At 36.5% G+C, this 20,431-nt stretch overlaps 4 protein-coding genes across 5 annotated transcripts; 3 read left to right on the top strand and 1 right to left on the bottom strand.

Moving 5' to 3' along the window:
• The first annotated feature begins 277 nt into the window (after positions 1 to 277).
• On the top strand, positions 278 to 4,953 carry LOC113357743 (serine/threonine-protein kinase STY13-like). The gene is made up of 7 exons (XM_026601192.1): positions 278 to 606; positions 879 to 1,232; positions 2,382 to 2,503; positions 2,766 to 2,965; positions 3,067 to 3,241; positions 3,434 to 3,568; positions 4,488 to 4,953. Exons 2-7 carry the CDS (start codon positions 926 to 928, stop codon positions 4,692 to 4,694), a joined length of 1,146 nt encoding a protein of 381 aa, XP_026456977.1. The 5' UTR covers positions 278 to 606; positions 879 to 925; the 3' UTR covers positions 4,695 to 4,953.
• Positions 4,954 to 8,249: 3,296 nt separating this feature from the next.
• LOC113360160 (transcription factor SRM1-like) lies at positions 8,250 to 8,889 on the top strand. Its single transcript, XM_026603700.1, has 3 exons — positions 8,250 to 8,465; positions 8,505 to 8,602; positions 8,706 to 8,889. Exons 1-3 carry the CDS (start codon positions 8,250 to 8,252, stop codon positions 8,887 to 8,889), a joined length of 498 nt encoding a protein of 165 aa, XP_026459485.1.
• A 4,278-nt stretch (positions 8,890 to 13,167) lies between these two features.
• LOC113357741 (homocysteine S-methyltransferase 2-like) lies at positions 13,168 to 16,371 on the top strand. Of its 2 annotated transcripts, none has more exons than XM_026601190.1 (7): positions 13,168 to 13,490; positions 14,340 to 14,396; positions 14,515 to 14,738; positions 15,080 to 15,209; positions 15,393 to 15,596; positions 15,698 to 15,766; positions 15,965 to 16,371. In XM_026601190.1, exons 1-7 carry the CDS (start codon positions 13,305 to 13,307, stop codon positions 16,130 to 16,132), a joined length of 1,038 nt encoding a protein of 345 aa, XP_026456975.1. In that variant the 5' UTR covers positions 13,168 to 13,304; the 3' UTR covers positions 16,133 to 16,371. The 2 variants fall into 2 exon arrangements, with proteins under 2 accessions (XP_026456975.1, XP_026456974.1); XM_026601189.1 differs by having other exon boundaries at positions 15,698 to 15,769; positions 15,965 to 16,365.
• A 300-nt stretch (positions 16,372 to 16,671) lies between these two features.
• Positions 16,672 to 19,752, bottom strand: LOC113357742 (protein RDM1-like). The gene is made up of 3 exons (XM_026601191.1): positions 19,544 to 19,752; positions 19,168 to 19,352; positions 16,672 to 17,154 (listed from the first exon to the last, which is right to left on the bottom strand). Exons 2-3 carry the CDS (start codon positions 19,316 to 19,318, stop codon positions 16,787 to 16,789), a joined length of 519 nt encoding a protein of 172 aa, XP_026456976.1. The 5' UTR covers positions 19,319 to 19,352; positions 19,544 to 19,752; the 3' UTR covers positions 16,672 to 16,786.
• Positions 19,753 to 20,431: the final 679 nt, after the last annotated feature.

Below are 20,431 nucleotides of genomic sequence, written 5' to 3'. Positions count from 1 at the left end.
TACGGCATACCATACAGGGCCACCATCCCATGGTGCCCCTAGGATTAAGAGAGAAACATTCCTTCAAAGGGATGACTCGTATTTCCGGTCTTTTTGCCACCAAACACCTCCCTCAAAACGGGTTAACAAGTAACTCCAAATTTTGACTCACCTCATTAGTAAAAACTTTTAATTACGTGTCAATCCTCATTGGTAAACTAATAATGATTAAGTCTAATCCGATTTTGTTTTCTTATTAAACCTTCCCCTATTCACCCGCCATATTTCTCTTCTTCTTCATCATCATCTCTCCAACAAACAATCTCTGCAAAATCATCATCTTAATCTGATCACACCTACCCCCAGTAAATCGAACCCTGATTTTTTTTTTCAGCTCTTTCTATTCTCGTCCACAGAAAAAAGAAACGCCTTACTTTTCGCCGCAATATAAATTTGAATAAAACTTTGAAAGTGATGTCATCATCATCTTAATACAAAGACTTCTCTATCTCTCTAAAAATTCTACAGTCAAACACTCAAGGTCTCCGTCGTTTTAAGCTTATATTTACAATATACTTTCTACAATTTCCTCTGGAGTTTTAAGGGGGCGTTTGTTTTGACGAAGAGGTGGGTGGGTTGTTCATTTTTATGTTTAATTTTGTTTAATTTTATATGATTCTTATTCTGTTGATGTATTATTGCCGTCTATTGATGTGAATTTGTTCCTCTTTTAGGTTTTTTTAATTCAGTTAATTGATTAGCAGACAAGTTGCTGTTGATTGAGAATTTAGGGTTCTTTTATTGCTAGAGGTCAAAATTTTGCTGTTTTGGTATAGATTAAGTTTAAATTTTAGGGTTCTTTTAATTGCTAAATCAAATTTTGTTTTTCTGGTGTATAGGGGTTTGATTGAATTTTGAGTTGGTGTTGTGATTAGGATTCACAAAGATGGATCCAAGAACAACTCCAGCTAAAGCTGATAAGAAAGTTGACAAATTTGATGTGGGAAAAGTGAAGGGTGTGGGAAGTATGAGTAACAAAGATATGATTGTTAGAGCTGATAAGATTGATTTAAAGAGTTTGGATATCGAATTGGAGAAGCGTCTAAGTAGGGTTTGGTCTAGGGATAAAGACCTTAATAAACCAAAGGAAGAATGGGAGATTGATTTGTCAAAATTGGAGATAAAGAGTGTTATAGCTCATGGAACTTACGGTACTGTGTATAAAGGTGGTTACGATGGCCGAGATGTTGCAGGTAATTTTTTCGATCTTGCACCATGTTACATGTATTTTGTGTAGCTTATGAGTGACCTGTTATATTGAATTGGTGGATGGCCTGTTTCATTTTCACGTTTTCATTATTGACCTTGGTGATTCACATGTTAGATTGGTGTTATGTTTTTTTTTTGGTTAGTTAAGTCATAAGTTTCAGTATGTAATATATGCTGATCACTTGATTACATCTGTTGTATTGTCATTCTGGATACAGTGTTGTACTATAATAATCTGATTGACTATCCAATACCAATCTGAATTACTGAAATATTAATGTATGGTAAAAAAATTAGTATCGTGCTAGTTTCAAAATTAGATTGCTCTTAGTTGCTTATCATTTTTCTGCGACAAAATCATGTTTTGGATTGCCCTAGTTGATAATTGCTCTTAGTTGCTTATCATTTTTCAAAATTAGATTGCTCTTAGTTGCTTATCATTAGATTGCCCTAGTTGATAATTGCGCTATTGCATGTTATGGATTTTCAGACATCGTAATTTAAGACTTATTCTGCAAATTAGTTATCACTTCATGCAACCTGTAGTTATTGGTTTTTACTTCATACCTCTCTTGAGCCATCAATCCTAGTTCTTGGAGGTTTGACACTACTTATATTAACTTCTGTTACTGAAGGACCTATAATTCTTCATTTTTGTTTGACTATGCCATTCTGGGTACCTTGCCAACCCAGGTAATGGCTCTCAATGATGTTTTCTCCTAGTAGTAAATCCAGTAATGGAGCCAGGAAGGTCCAGTGGGGAAACATATTAACTGTAACCTTTCTTAATGCTGTTGTAAAGGAGGTTTATGTATTATTGAGTTAAGGAGACACGGGTATATTTGTTAAAATTATTTAACAATTTCATCAAGAGTGTGTCTTTCCTATATTGTGATTTTTAATCCTCTTATTCCCCAAAAATATTTCAAGGGATGGCCGGATATGTATGCAAGTACATAGTAATATCATAACGAAATTATATGAAATGTGTTGTTAATTAGTTGTGTTGGCAACATTTTTTGTGATGGTGCCAAGTCCAAATCTGTTGGTACATTAGTAGCAACAGGTCAACTGAAATTATTGATGAACCATATAGATGGAACTCTCACAACAGTGTTGTTTCAATATTATAGTGAAGCTTTTGGATTGGGGTGAGGATGGTGTTGCCACAACTGCTGAAACTGCTGCGCTTCGGACATCATTTAGGCAAGAGGTTGCTGTCTGGCATAAGCTTGACCATCCTAACGTTACTAAGGTAACCTTATTTGATCACTTAACGATTTGTTCCACTAGTTGCTTTGTTTCTCAAACACTCAATGGGTTATCCACACATTTCATCCAGTTTATTATAAGATGTGTCTGTATCATGTGAACATTCATCAATGATTAGTAATATTTTGTTATCTTTGTGGCTTATGATGTGTAAGAGTTAGATTTGGTTTCTTTTTATGTTCACTTCGGTTCTGTGACAACACCTTGGAAATGAAGTGTTTTTATTTAAATTTTGTTGGTTACAGTTTATTGGGGCTTCAATGGGAACTTCCAATCTTAAGATTCCTCCTGGGAATTCCGACGGTCGCAGTGCCCTTCCTGCAAGAGCATGTTGTGTTGTTGTGGAGTATCTTCAAGGAACACTGAAGAGTTATTTGTTTAGAAATCGACGCAAGAAACTTCCATATAAGACTGTGATACAACTTGCATTGGACCTTGCTAGAGGGTGAGTAGAATTGCTTAAAAGTTCTTGAAGTAAAAGCTGTAAATGCTAGTTATTTCGGTATTTCTAAATGGATTACATTGCTGTTTTCTTAATTTATGCAGGTTGAGTTATTTGCATTCTCAGAAGATTGTACATCGTGATGTCAAGACGGAAAACATGTTATTGGATAGTAAATTAACCGTGAAAATTGCTGATTTTGGTGTTGCTCGTGTGGAAGCTCAAAACCCGAGTGATATGACTGGTGAAACCGGTACCCTCGGTTACATGGCCCCTGAGGTATTTTAAGTTGAAGTTTAGTAATTTCGAGAAAATTAATTTTAATAATGTATAAAACCATACTTTCTGAAAAACTTAAACAAGTGGACACATTGGATTGTAAATCTAAGTGATATACTGTGTTAAAGTGTATAAAGAATTTCCCTTCCCTTTGATTTTCATTTTCCCTGAATGTTAAGTTTGGGTTTGTAGGTTCTTGATGGTAAACCCTACAATAGAAGGTGTGACGTATACAGCTTTGGTATATGCTTATGGGAAATCTACTGCTGTGCTATGCCATATCCTGATCTTAGTTTTGCTGAAGTCTCATCTGCAGTTGTTCAACAGGTTAGTGTATTATCATTTGTAATTCTTACGTTTAGGTGTTTCTAAAAGTTGTGCGGACGGCCAGAACCTCGTAAGACATGTTTCTGGTAAATTTATCGTCTCTCATAGTCTCAAGCTACATTAGGATTAAGCTGACATGTTGTAGAGTCTAAACCTTTAGCATGTGCTAGCCTACTCACAAATTTTATTCTTTGCATGCACCCTGCTTCGTTTGATTTGTAGTCTGGCTACATTTAAAGACCGGCTTATAACCAAATAAACACTAGTAGTCCAGGATCTAGGAGGAAATTGAAAAGAAAAGTATGTGCTTTTCTGTCTCTTTGACACACAAGCAAGAGTTCATGGGTAGTATGACGACAGATAAAGAACATATAAAAGAAAGGCTGAAGTCTACCGCATCATGATACGAGAAGGAGATTATTAATTATTAGAGAACTGAGATCAGTGATGACGTAGAGTTAGCATTGCCTTTGTGGGCTTATCTGAGACTTAAAAGACCTCAAAACTTTGTGAAAATCAACTCTGACTAATAGCTGGACGCACACCCTTCATATATCTGAACCAGTGTATTCTTTGTTATCCATACCCTTGGTATGCCTACTCACACTACAAGATAGAGAAAGCCTGGTCCTTAATTGGAATTAGTAAATTGATGCTACTTTTCTAGGTCACGTTCTGTTTATAATATGCTAAGGATAGGCTAGATGTTACTGCTCCAGAACAACCCATTTAGCAGAATATATCACATTGAGTTTCCAGATGGTGACCTTTCAGCATTGGACTTCCATTTCTGATTGGAAGACATTGAAATGCATGTACTTGTATATTTTGTTGAGTTCCCTCATATTTCTTACAATCTAATTTTATTTGAAAACTCCTTGATCTTGACAACTGTGTGATCTGTTTTTGTTTGTAATAGCATTTGCGACCAGAAATGCCGAGATGTTGTCCTAGCCCATTAGCAAACATCATGCGGAAGTGTTGGGATGCAAACCCTGAAAAACGACCAGAAATGAGTGAGGTGGTAATGTTGTTAGAGGCTCTTGATACCAGTAAAGGAGGAGGCATGATACCAGAAGACCAGAAAAGTGGATGCTTTTGTTTCGGTGTTGCTCGGGGTCCATGATTTTTTTTTTACCTGTTTCTTATGTTGCAGTGGTATTAGTGTTGTAGAGGGTTTTAGTTTGATTTCCTTTTTGTATGGTCTCCTTGCATCGTATACAACCGTGTTTTTTTAGTTGCGGAGGAGGATGCTTGAAATAATTAGGGAAACCTATAATCACATTCAGAGCTCATTGTTTGCCCTCATAACTATATACTCCAAGTCATATAAATATAATTGCTTGAGTTTGTAGTTTGTAATGTATATTTGTACGTTAAACTCACATCCTTGAAGTCTTGAACAATGAAATCTTATCAGAAAATCTGGGGAAGACTGTAAAAGAATCCAAATCCAGCTCACTTTCTCTGCATTATCTTGAGTAAGAATACAACATTTCAAGAAAAGAAAAGAAGAATGTTTGACTTATTTTTGATTTGTTCGCGTGTAAGCTATGATTTCATTTTGGTAAAGAAAAAAGAAATAACATGGCAGACAAACCATAGGCAGAGTAGTATATGTATACGCAGGGATATAGCTTACCCAAGGGCGAAGTTATTTGTCTGTCAAATGAGGTAACATATAGAATCATGATTTTGGGCATACTGAAATCTTATTAGGCATACAAAACAATAATCCTAACTTGGATGACATTATAAAGGGTACCCTATGGGTAGTTCAATTACCTTTATACCCTTAATACAAAAAATCAAAAATCAGTTTTCTAAAATATCAAAATCAGTTTCCCTTAACATCTCTTCTTCTTCCTCCTCTAGCCGAACTCTTCCCCTCTCGCGGAAAAAAAAATCATCATCGTGATTAATTGTCGATTCGTAAAAATTTGGTCGTCGATTAAACTCAACTACATAATGACTCGTACAAAGAAAAGCAGGGACTAGGCAAACCAAATCGTCTTCTAATCCATCAATTGAAGAAGAAGAACCAATTGAAGATGAAGGTGTAGAAACTGAAAATCAACCACCAATTGAACCGAAAATTGAACCAACTGCATCTCCAACTCCGGAAATGAGGATAAGAAAGTAAGTTTTACAAACCCAATCTCCTATTTGTTGTTTTTCATCGATTAAATGACGGTTACGGTGTTGGGTTCGGCTCAAAATTGAGCTGCGTTTTTAGCCGAACTGTTCTTCACAAAAGCTTCCTGTAAGTGTATATGAACAGTTCGGCATGAAATTTCAAGCCGAACCTAGTCACAGATAGAGATGCATAGGGGTTCGGCGTATTCGATAATCATAATATGTGCCGAACCTAGCATATTTACGAGGTTCGGCTATTACGATATTCACATTATGTGCCGAACCAATACAAAATTCTTACCCCAACAATTATCACATTTACGAGGTTCGGCTTATATAATACTTATGTAAATAGCCGAACCATGTACTACCAAAAGGTTCGGCGCTTACAATTTTTTCAATATAAGCCGAACCTCACGTAGTTTTTCGTCAAGATCACACATGATTAGGTTCGGCTCATTATGACATTTTTAAACAAGCCGAACTAGTTGGTTCGGCTCATAATAATGATAACACTTTCAGCTTGCCGAACTGTTCATTAGTTGTCAATATCCAGGTGGGTTCGGCTGATATATTAAGGCGAACTAGTTGGTTCGGCTGATATATTAATAACACTTTCAGCTTGCCGAACTGTTCATTAGTTGTCAATATCCAGGTGGGTTCGGCTGATATATTAAGCCGAACATATTCCAGACTCGCCGAACCTTAGTGAAAAACACAAACTTTTTATGATTTTAAGCTACAAAAGTGAGATTAAACATAAGATAGAAGTGTACCCTCCTCATTCATTGAATCAAATACAAGCTTTTTTCTCATTTTCCCCTTCTCCTTCTCAAAAAAAATCTAACTTTTTTTTTCTTACTCAAAAATTTTCATCTACACAAATTTATAACTAAATAATCTTAAAACTAATCAGTAATTACTAATCAGAATTATTTTAACTAATCAATAGTATTAACACTAACCCTAAAAGGGCAGATTTTCCATTAAAAAAAAGTTGGTTAAAGGGGCTTCTGATTTTGTTATTTCACATCCTTTTTTTTGTCTTTATTAGGTATGCCTAATAAGATTCATGTATGCCCAAAATCATGATTCAACATGGAGACCACCGCCAAGTTATCGAAAGACGAATGAAAGAAAATTGAAACCTATTTTGAGGCATACTAGATTTTTTTGAGGCATACTAGATAATGCCAAAATAGGGTCACTAAATAAAAAACAACATCACCCCTCATCCACCATTTTTGATAATGGCATAACTACCCTTATATAATTAGTGTAAATGATTATGATTAGAATTGATTAATTATGAATTTTAAGGATTGATTAAACATTAAATTATTAGTGGTGAATTAATAGAAAAATCAAATTTATGTGAGAGAGTTGGGATTTTTGAGAGGAATAAGAAGAAGTGAAGAAAAAAAGCTTGGGTTTTGACTTTTGAGATTTTAGTGATTAGAAGTGACCAAAATGTGTGATTCAAATCAAAGGTAAACTTCTATCGAGGTTTAATTTCCTTTTATAGGTTGAATCTGCCAAAAAATTGAATTTTTAAAACCCAGATCTGCTGACCAGATGAACAGTTCGGCTGATAACTTTTGAACCGAACCTCTGTTTTTTTGAAATTATACCTAGGTTCGGCTGACAAGTTCGGCTCAAAAGTTCAGCCGAACCTAGGTATAATTTCAAAAAAACAGAGGTTCGGCTCAAAAGTTATCAGCCGAACTTCACTCAGAAACTGAATCATCCACTAGGTTCAGCTTGAAAAATTGGGGTTCGGCTGGAAAATTGAGGTTCGGCTGAAAATATTGTAAAGTCGCATTAGCCGAACATAGTGTTTCTCTAAATCATACACTAAGTTCGGCTCAAAATTGATACTGCAAGATCAGTCGAACTGATCTTCTGAAAACCCTAATTTCATCTTTGAAATCATATTCTACCGATCAAACAAAATAAAATCAATCAAAAACAAGATGGGTTTGTTACGCATACATTCTAAAATACATCTAAGAGCAATTGAGATTTGGATTTCGCATTCCAACATCGCTCACTTCGATTCGTGTTTCCTTTGTTTGATTAATTTCTTTATTGAATTGGAGTCCTAGATGTTTAAGTTTAAAGTTTATTTTGATTTTTAATTTTAGGTTTTTGAGGATAAGGGAATTATGACAAATTGAAATTATTTAGGGATACATAAGTAATTACACTACCTTTAGACACCCCTTATAAACCCATCCTAGATAATATAATGGATGCGTATGCCTCAAAAAAAAAATGAGTATGCCTCAAAATAGGTTTCGAATGAAAACCATCACTTTTGAGTCATGGCCTCCGGCCCATGGGTCCATGACCTTGAGCCCATCACCATAGACCCAGTCGGATAATTGGCTTATTCCGACGTCTCAGAGTGATTGATGCCTTCCCAGAGTTCAGGTTTAGGATAAATTGTATAACTCAGATATGTTTATATACACTATATACGGTGAATAAGTAAATCCTTAAGTTACCACCAAAACCCTAAAATTTCAAAAATCACAGTAGCATCATGGAAGGTGCAGCAAGATGGACTCGTGAGCAAGACAAGTTATTTGAAACGGGATTAGTAATATATACAGAAGGAACACCAGATAGATTTTCTAGAATTGCTGAAAGAGTTCCTGGTAAGAGTGTATCGGAAGTTCATCAACATTATCAACTTTTGGTTCGTGACATGTTGGAAATTGAAGCTGGTCATGTTGAGTTACCAAACTATCTCGATGATGTCGATGATCATGACATTGCTTCATCCTACGCGGATCAGTTTGTTTTGTCGTCAACGAATCAGAGTGGAACAACGACTTCAACTTCAAAAGCAAAGGAGAGAAAAATAGGGATTCCCTGGACAGCACAAGAGCACAGGTTATATTATTCGATTGCTAGTATATAAAGCTTTTATTAATTACTTTAATTAAAGTTTGTATTTTAAGTAATTACTTAACATTTATATTTTTGTAATTTCTAGGGATTTTCTGTTGGGACTTACGGAACGAGGTCGAGGCGACTGGAGGGGTATATCGAGGGATTTTGTGAAGTCCAGAACTCCAGGTCAAGTGGCTAGCCATGCTCAAAAGTATTTTATACATATAAATACTAAACCGAATAAGAAAGTGAGAAAAAGATCAAGCATCCACGACACTCCTTTATAGTAGAAGGCACGACAAGGGTCTCATTGCCCCAGCTATAGTTGTTCCTTCCTGCACCAGGTCCAGAACCTCATCATGTTCATTTGCCGAATTTTGATTTAGCTAAACATTTCTAGTACGTATGTTTTGATTCGTTCAAGTTCATGTAGCAAGCATGATAGAATGCATCTTGTGAACACGTGCGCCTCTTAAACCTAGCGTGCACCTCGTTTAAAAAGTAGTTGGACAGTATATGTTATTGAACTTGTACGCACCCTACCTCACCAACCAAGATTTTTCCAAAAATAATGGTATCTTGAGGTGATGCATTGAAAATAGGTTACACTGTTCTTGGTGGTTGGTGGATTTCACTCACTACTAAAAACAAAACTTTAAATCTTAACACCTTAAGTGATCATCCTCTGTCACTCCGCTGATCCAGCACAAATAAATAGATGATATGTTAGACTTTATTATTCAATCTCTCTTCCATGACCAAGTCTATCGATTTCTATTCTATTATTGGTATTAAGTATTAACCCATGCAATGCAATCGCAAACATCTGTCTTGATAGTTACATTAGGTCTGAACCAGATCGGTTAGGTAAGGACATTTCTGGAACTGAGTATATCTTTTCCAAGTGCTCAGCTGGTAAATGAGCACTTTAAAGTAAGTTTGTATATTAAACTGACATGAATATATCCTAAGTTATCCTGAGCTAGGAATAAACTAAACTTGATCTTTACTCATGTTCACAAAAGTTCCGCTTATACTGTTGCAGTGCAGATTACGCGTTCGGTGCATTAGCTGGTTGATCTTTTATGTAGTATTCTTTTCATACTTGTGATTTCTTGATCTTCCACCTGTAGGGAAGAGAGACAGACTAGGTTTGTTTTTGTTGCTTAAACTGGAGCTGGTCAAATTCAACCAATGTTTTATTATGTGAATTGTTAAACTCAGTCAAATCTCATTATAGCAAACTTGAAACTTTTGATGGTCTTTTTTCCAACTTTACAAAGAGGAATTACTAACTAAAAATTGTCAAATAGGGAAATATAAATCAGTCAATGAAAACAATGGGTATTGGGTTTAAGAATAATCTGTCAAACTGCGGAAAGGGAAAATCAAAGATTAAACCTAACACCACCCACCACATTACCTCTTGGTTTTGGTCTAAATTTGGTAAACACATTTCTCCTACTAGATTTCCTTCCCGTACTGTACACCGTCACCAATACAAGGACAAACTTTATTAATTTCCATGTTTCCATGAAATGAAATTGTTTCTCTTTTGTGTTAAGGCATATAGCACACACGGTTATCTTGTCAAACAAGTCTTTTGTATTTTAGGAAATTGGTTTAGGTTTGGAAACTATCTTACCTTGTAGTTTAAGGAAGACTTTGTATATATATGCATCTTGTAAAACCAATTGTAATACGTCAAGTTAAATAACAAAAGAACAAGTTTTCTGTTAAGTCTTCTCTTCTTAAACTCTTCTATCTTCTGTTAGTTTTAAGTTTAACTCAAAACCCTAGCTATTTCAACTTGGTATCATCCTAGTTGATCCTCATGTCTTCCGCTGCCTCAACATCTTCTGTTGTTTCAACTATAATCAACCCATCTCAATCAATGATGGCTTCATCTGTTTTTTCACAACCTCACCACATTATCACTGTCAAACTTGATGACACAAATTACTCCTTATGGCGTGCTCAGTTTCTCCCATATCTCCAAGGTTATGAGCTCGATAGTTTTGTTACCGGTGCCAATCCATGCCCGTCTCCCACTCTTCCCAACAGTGACAACCCGAATCCTGCGTACGCTCCTTGGCTGAAGCAAGACCGTATTCTTCTTGGCTGGATTTTCTCCTCGCTAACTCCTGCTGTTCTCCGTCAAGTTCATCGTCTCACAAGTTCTCATGTTGTTTGGTCTTCTCTTGAATCTCTTTTTGCTTCAAAATCAGATGCGCACATTCATCACCTGCAATGTGAACTTAGGGCTTTACGCAAAGGATCTCTTTCTATGAGAGATTACATTGATCGAGCTCGCAACATTGTTGACAATCTCGCTGCTGTTGATACTGTTGTTACTGAGTCTGAGTTACGTCACTACATCCTCGCTGGCTTAGATACTGCATATGATGCTATTGTTACCTCTCTTACAACTTCCATGGGAGCCATGAAACTAGAGGATTTTATCACATATCTTCTTAAGTTTGAACTTCATATTGAAAACCAAGGAAAGTTACTGAACTCCCAGCCCGTTGCCAATATCGCCGCACCAAGCCCAGCTCGTCCGTCTGCTTCAAACTACTCACGTTCTCCTGCTCGACCCATTGCAACTTCAGCCCAGAATTCGTTCTCTCTGAACAGCCCAGCTCGTCACCAACATCAGACTTCCCTGCTCGACCCAGCTCCATCTCAGACTTCCAACTCTCGTTCAGAAGTGAAGATACCCTGCCAATTATGTGGTCGCAAGAACCATGAAGCTAATGATTGTTGGAATCGCTTCGATCGTAGTTTTCGTCCTCCTCGACGTCAGCCACCAACCTATGCTCCTCGTGCTTATGCTGCTCGAACTGGTTTATTACCTACTCCTCCGTGGACTCCTGACAGTGGTGCTACAGATCATATAACAAATGATCTTTCTCATCTTCAATTTTCCAACGAATATACTGGTCCTGAACACATTCAAATGGGTAATGGTTTTTCTATTCCAATTTCCAATGTTGGATCCTCTTTTTTGGGAACTCCCAACCGTAAGTTGCAGCTTCGTAATGTTCTTCATGCACCACAAATTTCACATAATCTATTGTATGTTTCTCGGTTTACTACTGACAATAATGTCTTATTTGAATTTCATCCAACTTTTTGTCTTGTGAAGGATCGATGTACCGGGAAGGTTCTTCTTCGCGGCAGTAGGAGGGGTGGTCTCTATCAACTTGATGATTCGTTTCAATCTTCTAAAGCCTACATAGGGGAGCGTGCTACCTTACAAGATTGGCACTCTAGATTAGGACATCCAATGATGCGCACAGTGCGTAAAGTTGTTTCCCAGTTTTCACTTCCAGTTTCTAGTCAGACTATTAAGTTTTGTTCATCTTGTCATGAACATAGGAGTCATAAATTACCTTTTCATTCCAGTAAAGCTACTTAGTTGAATCCATTAGATTTAATTTTCTCTGATGTTTGGGGACCTTCTCATATTTTGTCCAATGAAGGATACAAATATTATGTCATATTTATTGATGCTTTTAGTCGTTTTACTTGGATGTTTCCTATGTCTCAGAAATCTGATGTCTTTTCTATATTCTTTTTGTTTCAAAAGAACGTTGAAAATCTTTTTAATCGCAAAATAAAAAAATTTCAATCCGATAATGCACTTGAATATCGAAAACTTACTCCGCATCTTCAACAACTTGGTATTTTTCATCGATTTTCTTGTCCGCATACTTCTGAACAAAACGGTTTGGTGGAACGCCGTCATCGTCATATTCGTGAAACTGGTCTTACAATTCTAAACATGGCTTTGTAAACTATCTTACCTTGTAGTTCAAGGAAGACTTTGTATATATATGCATCTTGTAAAACCAATTGTAATACGTCAAGTTAAATAACAAAAAACTTGTTTGACAAGATAAACGTGTGTTACTTAACACACGTGCTATATGCCTTAACATTTTGCATACTTAATTCGTGCCCATACAAACACAACTGTCATTATAAGCTGGTTAGATCCGGGTCTCCTAGTCCTAGCTCATACGACGGTGACTTCAAAATTCCAAATCCCCATCCACCTTTTTATGGTATATGCCAAGCCATGATTTTTCATCACAAATAACAAAAGCCTCGTCGAAATCACCAAGACACCGAGTTACCCACTTAGATTTTTTTTTTTTTTTTGGCATTTTTTAGGTGTAAGATGGCATCCCAAGGGCATTTTGCACCCCCTAATATATAGGATGGAACTCTTTTTGCACCTCCCATCGGCTCTGCCCTTGACTATCGGTGCCAGACCATCTAGTGACTACCTCCTCAAAGATGAGAATCTGGTTCCTGACCAGTCCCAGTTGATTAGACCAAAAAGGTTATCTATTTTTTTGAATTACAACTTCAAGGACGAGAGTCAGGTTCTTGGCCAAGGAAGCTAATCCCATTTGGTTAAGACCGTCTGGATTTGTGTGCCAGCAGCGGGCTTTATGGGTTCCGTACACAAAGGGGTACATTGGTAAATGCCACACAAGTGACACCCCACTCGATGCGACTATAAGAAACAATTGAAAATGTGTTCGTTTTGTGCTTTTCTCTTCACAGTTTTGTCTGTTTTTTTTGGTAAACTCTCTCCGAGTTCATAACACCTATCGCCTCCAAATAATCACCTGTTTAACCCTAATTAACTTCTTATTTGATTAGTCTAATCAATCCAAAACTTTTCCAAATGCATCATACTAATGGGAATGGAAACTTCGCATCATTTTCGATGGAAGAATTCCTTAAAAAATCCAAGGGTTACGCTGTGATAGATGGTGGATTAGCAACAGAGCTTGAGAGACATGGTGCTGACTTGCATGATCCTCTCTGGAGTGGAAAATGCCTCATCAGTTCTCCTCATCTTATCCGAACTGTACGTTATCTTGATTTTAATTCTTTTTTTCCTTTTTTTTTTTTTTTTTTTTTTTTTTTTTTTTTTTTTTTTTTTTTTTTATGTTTACAATGCATCATTGTGATCTTAATATTGAATCTTTTGTTCATTTTATCGCTTGTTATTTACATCAAATCAGATAATGAATTCGATTAGTGAAAAACATAGTTTGGGGGGTTTTGTTTTTTGATTTGTGAGTTTGGGTTTGGGTTAAATTTGTTCTATTTGATTGGTTCTTAATACTTGGGTGAAAAATAGAGTTTGGTAACAACTTATCCGTTCGATTAAATTTCAGGTTTTTAGACAAATGTTCAGATTCGGTGACTACAGTGTATTCTGTAATTTGAAGCTATAAAATATGAAATGATAATGTCCAATGTGTTGGGAATCAAACGTGCACGTTAGCTATGCGATAAAAGACCTTGTTTTTTGTTTGTTTGTTTGTTAAAGTTCAATCATATCCTATATGTTAAATGAAGAAGGTGGGTTTTTGGAGATAGATGTTATCACCTTTAGATCTAGTCTAGTATTATTAAAAATAAAGAACCAGTTAGCGTTATTTTTAATTGATGGATAAGCAAGTAGTCTCAGTTTCTTCCTAATGGTTTTGCAATTGATATATTGTTGAGATCATTTACAGTTAACCCTTTCCTGAATCCTACTGTAAATAATTTCTTACACTTTTTACTCCTTTTTACTAGTGCAGTGGTTGTACCATATGGCTTTGTTGGTTGTCTGTTTTTTTTTCTTCATCTCTTGTACTTAGTTGGACTTGCACGATCCTGATTGGGTTCTTGATATATGCTTCTTCTCTATCGATTGATGATACAGGTACATCTTGATTATCTTGAAGCAGGTGCGGATATTCTGATCACAGCATCTTATCAGGTTCTAACTAGGACTATGTCCTTTTTTCTTTTTCCTTTCTTTTAAATGATGCTAGAACCTACAATGGTCTTTAAAAGCCTTCCTAGAGTTGAATCATGGTTTGTTTGTGTTGAGTCAGGCTACAATTCAGGGTTTTATGGCTAAAGGTTTATCTGAAAAAGAAAGTGAAGCACTGCTTGCAAAAAGTGTCTCAATTGCATGTGAGGCGCGGGATATGTATTATGAGAGGTCTTCAGAAGGTTCTTGCATTGAGGATGGAAGGGTTCTAAATAAGCGAAAAATCTTGGTTGCAGCCTCTGTTGGAAGCTACGGAGCTTATTTAGCTGATGGGTCTGAGTATGAGTGAGTTCTACCTGCTATCTCTTTATCACTTTTTAAATGGCCCTGTGATATGATTATATTTATTTAGTTTGCAAAACTTCTTTACATTTTCTACTTTCCACTATCGTCAAATCTCCCAAGTATTCTCTAAAAATATACTTCATGTTGAATGAGTAAGAACTAGAAAAAAAGTTTAACATAGTGTTCTTCGGATTCTCAAATAGCACTCCTTACCTTTTTAAGATTGATATTTGCACAAGCATAATCTTTTTTTCTTGTCAGAAAAAGGAGAGAACATATTAGATTCCGGATTAACAATTTGTGTTCCTTGTATTTTATTCTCTTGCTGTGTCACCTTACAGCGGTAACTATGGTGATTCTGTGACACTTGCAACTTTGAAAGAATTTCATCGGAGACGAGTTCAGGTACTGGCAGAAGCTGGTGCTGACTTGATAGCATTCGAGACTATTCCAAATAAGATAGAAGCTCAGGTATCCTGGTGTTACAATATATAAAGCTGTCAATTATGTCACAAAACATGGACAGTAAAACTATGCTTCTAAGTTCGTCCGTATTAATGGTTCGCCAGAACTTTTAGACAGCAATAACTTTTATGGCCCTGTTTATTTGAGTTTATAGTGGCTTAACCTGTGAGTTATTTTCGTGTCTTGCAGGCTTTTGCTGAGCTTCTTGATGAAGATGACATAAAGATTCCAGCTTGGTTTGCTTTCAATTCCAAGGATGGGGTGAATGTAGTTAGTGGAGATTCTTTGGTTGAGTGTACCTTGGTTGCTAATTCATGTAAGAAGGTTGTTGCTGTTGGAATCAATTGTACCCCTCCTAGATTTATAAGTGCACTCATTTTATCCATGAAAAAGGTACGACTCTTTGTGTCTGTGCTTCAATTGAAAAGTACTACAACAGGTGTTTATTTTCTTTCGTCCTACAAATTTTCTTATACTGCTACCTAATTGTACAGGTAACATCAAAACCATTACTTATATATCCGAATAGTGGAGAGACGTATGATGCTGATCGGAAGGAATGGGTAGTAAGCTCACTCCAGTTCCCTTTTATTAGTTTCATTCTTTAGCCTCTGAATTCTAAATTTGATCTTCTCTTTGTGCTGGTGAAGATTTAACTGTTAAAGCATAAAATAAAACAAGAATGTATTGAATTCTTTCTGTCTGGCAAACATCTCCGTGTTTTCTACTTCTGAAGTTTTTTTGTTCTTTTTGTTCTTTAGGAGTCCACAGGGGTTTCAAATGAAGACTTTGTCTCTTACGTGAATGTATGGCGTGAAGCTGGAGCTTCACTTATAGGTGGCTGTTGCCGAACAACTCCAGATACTATCAGAGCTATCCACAAGGTCCTTTCAGCTGGATCTTCTACTGCAGTACCATCTAAGGATTAGCTACTCTCCCAGATCAATACCAATTTTACGACGAGAATACAACGAGAATACAAAATGAAAGAGGAGTATTAACAAAATTATTAGATGGATTAGCATATTAAACTCTGAAACATGTTTCTGTTCTTCCTGTAATCATAACTTTTAGGGTGAAAGCAGTGTTACCCAGTTAATATCTATTGTTCCAGTTCTTTAAATTTCACATTTCTTTTCAATTAATGAGAATCATAGATTTTGAATTCTTCAAGGTTTCATGTGGGAAGGCTAAATATTGCAATAACTAGCATATCAAACCAATGTTAGTGGGTTGCCCATGGTCTTCCATCTTCCATTGTACCCTCGCAGAAGATGGCAACCATATCATCCAAAATCTATGAACCCACCCGGTTTCTTTGAGTTTTGATCACCAAAACTTTGCAGAAACTAGCATTTCCATGAGTAGGATCAGGACAACAATGGGGTTCACACAAAGTTGAAAATTTATCTCTTCCATTTCTTCTGCTAGAAAGAACAATGACCTTTAAGGCTGTGCACTAAGCAGCTTTGCTGAGGAAAAAGACTAAAAATAAATTATATTTCTACCAACATCCACAATTACATGAAATCAGAACCATGTCTGCTTAAATCTGACCAGAAAGCCTACACACAGTTGCAGATTCAAATTTGTTTGAAAACAGGATCAACAAAAGCCTGGTGCATGGGGTCTAAAAGCCAGAGGTTAGCTAGATGATGATGAGACGAAGCAAGTCTGTGGACTTCTTCCATAAGCCAGATAGTTGCTTCGGCTTTACGAGGGTGAATGACTCCATCAAGAGGTAGATACTCATTGTTAGTGCCAATCCTTGCTTTATCCCACTGTTTTAAGCAGATATTAGTCAGATAATGCAAGGGTTGCTTGTATAACAACTTCAGTGATCTGGCTAGTTCCTGCCATGTGTTGAATGGAACTGCAGACCCATGTAGAGAAGGAACAGGAATTTGCTTCATGTATTCTTGATACATTTCTGCTCTTCTGCTAATTATATCTGCACCAAAAAGCACACTTTACTGACTTTGAAAAATATATAAAACACGATTCATTTACACCTTTATTCATCATTCATTCGCAGGTACAAATTCTTAGGAGGAAAAAGGAAAACCCGGTTCAAAATTTAACACATGCTAACTGCAGCTATAGGAACGCCATATCATGATATATGGGCTAAAAGACTGCAGGACAGAGAAACAAGACTTCAGGCATCAATTGTTATCAACTTTAAATACATATAATGCAGAAACTTTACAAGGTAACAATATTTGCAGGTTGCAGTAACACCAACCAGATTAGCATAAAAACTTTCTAGTGAGTACAGCATTGGATTGAGTATAGTGTACAAATCTATTAGCGAACCATTCAAGACTGCTACTTATTTTCATACTGTACTCGAAAACAATAATCAAACAGTTGCACTGAGTAACCGAAAAGTCAAACTGCTAAATTTCAAATACAAACTGGGTCCGAAATATGGAAATACAAAACAAAGCAGATGGATAGATAATCTACACAGTATTCAGCGGAACAATTACAGGATTGTAATGACATGAAGTTCAGGTTAAGGTAACAAATATGTTAGGCTTTTAGCGGTAACATCAAAATGAAAAAAAAACTGAGGCACAGATTGAAAACCACAATTCTATAGGCTCCCTTGAGATACTAAACGTGTTTCTGAAAATAGAAGAGAGAAGATAGTACACATGTTTTTGACTTACAACTCATGGAAGTAGAGTTATCTACAAGTACCGTTTCTTACATCGTCAGCTCACATGTATGACCTTAGATTAGTCACTATCGAAGAATATATTTGAAGTAGTTTATCTGTCAACCAGCGTTCCACTTATTGACTGAAAGGCATGTAAACACTTGGTAGCACTGGTGCATCGCAAAGCTTGTATCACTTAGGTCCAGAGTGGTGATAGCAATAAATGGGATTATTGTAAGATGTGGGATGATGAATAATAGAGTGGTGCATAGATGAAGAAATTAATAAAACAGAGTGCCCGAGTGTACTCCATTTTTATCATATCCGATATTTCCCTTACTGTACAATGCAGTTCTTCCAGACTCCAGGCTCAAGAAAACTTCATTGTTAGACACTTGCAAAGATGTTACAGAATTTATAACAACAAAACATCCAACTTCACCCAAATCAAACAAATGATGTTACAGAATTTATAACTACAAAACATCCAACTTCACCCAAATCAAACAAATTAGAACAGCCTTGTAGTCAGTGGTGCTAATATTCATTTCCTACCAGTCCCCAGGTTGGTTTTTGAGAATTATTTGAGACAACAGCTTCGACTCATTTAGTTACCTGCTGACCAATATCTATAACATACAAGCTTCAACTATTTCTAACCTTGTTCCAGACATGCCATTTTCTGTGCTACAAAAATATATATCAGGCTTACAGCAGTATGGCTTAGAGGGCAAACTAGAAGTATCTCGACGATGGGCATTTTATCAAGAAAGAAAGCTGATAGAACATAAGAACAGAGACTTCTATGCGGTAAACATCCCATAGAACCACCATCAACCCATTTACAATGAGAAGATTTCACCCATCGCCTTGCTAAGATTTTCGACATATCCATTAGTCATACCATTACCCATTAGCTATCATATATTGAACTTATCCATCTAAAGGCAGTGTTAGGAAATACGAGTACTATATAGGCACTCTACTGAAGTAGCCATCAAACCTAAAAATGATGGCAAATGATCATCAGATAGATGCCATGCAATAGTTGCAAATGGCCAGGTATGGCATCTGCCAGTTGACCTAGTCCACTTAATCCAACCTTAAGCATTTTGTAACACCAAATTTCATACTATGATTTAAACATTAATCAAATTCTGGTGCCAAACGGACACATCCTCACCTGCCCACTCGAACTCATGTCTTTCCTAACATCATAATTCATAATTAAACAATGAAACATTTCCTAGACAATTAGTGATAAAGACAGGCAGTAAAATCTTAAACACCCGTATATACCTTGAGGAGTAAGTTCTTTGTCTAGCTCAATAACTGCTGCAGGTATGACGGCTGGTTTCACATCACTGGATACTTCTTTAACATCTGTATCCGACTCCCAACCATCCGAAGAATCGGACGATACAATCACTTCATTACCATCCCAAGGCATTGCTCTATTCACAGAAGTTCAACACAATTTTCCTCTACATAATCATAATCAGGAGAAACAACAAGAAAACCCGACACAATTAATAAATTACTTTAGTTTGAAATGGTAAATTCAATAAATGATTATAATACTGATGAATTAGATTTAGAAGAAGATATATGAAATTTTAGAACTAGGGTTTTCTACTACATTTTCTCATTAGAAAATTGAAGGAGAAATACTTACTAGATTTAGAGAGAGAGACAAAGATGGAGATGTGAGAAATTGTTTAGTTATTTTGTTTGTTTTCTTTTTTTGGACTCAGTTTTTCTCCGGAGAGCAGCTTTTCTTTTGGTTGGGCAAATTTCAGTTTCAGTAGAGTGGGATTCGAGAGGAAGATTTCTCTTCTAGTATCATAAGGTTGTTGCACAGTCGTCGTTTTTCACGCTTTGCTTGCTTCTTTAGGGTGGTACACGTGTGGTTTAAGGGGAATAATCAAGGTAAAAATACTGTTGGAATTTGGCACCCCTGCTCCAGTGGGATTTAGTGCCATAACTGTAGCCGTAGGCCTGAGCATGGTCTAAGTTACTGTTTTAGCCCTATCCACAAAATTTGACATTTTGGAATACCACATTCGCTATTATACGTTGGTTTATCTGGAAAGCCAGATGTGACTTTGTTATCAGCAATGTTACTCCTAATGCTAGTATTATTGTAAATAAGATAACTCAGCATGTCTACTCCTTTAACAGAGTGATGTACAATGCAGGGCACATTCTAAATAATTTTATTATCAAAGGAATCATGATGACAGGACTGGCAGTCTTATAAGAACCCATAAGGCTAAGTCCTATGGTCTTCTAATCTAGCAGCTAGATTAACATTCCACGTCAGTTAGGGCAACCTCCTAAGTCCTATGGGAGTGCTAATCTAGCAGCTAGATTAGCAGTCCACGTCAGCTGGGACCACTGCCCAGCGCTTTTTGGTTCAGCGCTTTAAATTTCATACGTCAGATCAAATTTTGTGATCCGTGTGATTTTTGTGAAAGCTGAACGGTTCAGCGCTAAGGTCACTTTTTGAACGTTGAACCATTCAGCGCTTCAATCTCGTTGCTAGTTGAATTGCGAGCACATG

This window comes from Papaver somniferum, chromosome 3 (assembly GCF_003573695.1).
Source record: "Papaver somniferum cultivar HN1 chromosome 3, ASM357369v1, whole genome shotgun sequence".
Classification (NCBI taxonomy): Eukaryota; Viridiplantae; Streptophyta; class Magnoliopsida; order Ranunculales; family Papaveraceae; genus Papaver; species Papaver somniferum.
The sequence above is the reverse complement of the archived record's forward strand: the minus strand, read 5'-3'. Positions and strand labels throughout refer to the sequence as shown.

Excerpts from the sequence above, each read along its gene's own strand:
- LOC113357743 (XM_026601192.1), top strand. The coding sequence starts at position 926 with ATGGATCCAAGAACAACTCCAGCTAAAGCTGATAAGAAAGTTGACAAA. Across the intron at positions 2,504-2,765 it reads ACCATCCTAACGTTACTAAG|TTTATTGGGGCTTCAATGGG; the intron begins GTAACCTTATTT and ends TGTTGGTTACAG. Across the intron at positions 2,966-3,066 it reads GCATTGGACCTTGCTAGAGG|GTTGAGTTATTTGCATTCTC; the intron begins GTGAGTAGAATT and ends TAATTTATGCAG.
- LOC113357741 (XM_026601189.1), top strand. The coding sequence starts at position 13,305 with ATGCATCATACTAATGGGAATGGAAACTTCGCATCATTTTCGATGGAA. Across the intron at positions 14,397-14,514 it reads TGATCACAGCATCTTATCAG|GCTACAATTCAGGGTTTTAT; the intron begins GTTCTAACTAGG and ends GTGTTGAGTCAG. Across the intron at positions 14,739-15,079 it reads GCTGATGGGTCTGAGTATGA|CGGTAACTATGGTGATTCTG; the intron begins GTGAGTTCTACC and ends GTCACCTTACAG.
- LOC113360160 (XM_026603700.1), top strand. The coding sequence starts at position 8,250 with ATGGAAGGTGCAGCAAGATGGACTCGTGAGCAAGACAAGTTATTTGAA. Across the intron at positions 8,466-8,504 it reads TACCAAACTATCTCGATGAT|TTTGTTTTGTCGTCAACGAA; the intron begins GTCGATGATCAT and ends TACGCGGATCAG. Across the intron at positions 8,603-8,705 it reads TGGACAGCACAAGAGCACAG|GGATTTTCTGTTGGGACTTA; the intron begins GTTATATTATTC and ends TGTAATTTCTAG.
- LOC113357742 (XM_026601191.1), bottom strand. The coding sequence starts at position 19,318 with ATGCCTTGGGATGGTAATGAAGTGATTGTATCGTCCGATTCTTCGGAT. Across the intron at positions 17,155-19,167 it reads CAAAGAACTTACTCCTCAAG|ATATAATTAGCAGAAGAGCA; the intron begins GTATATACGGGT and ends TTTTTGGTGCAG.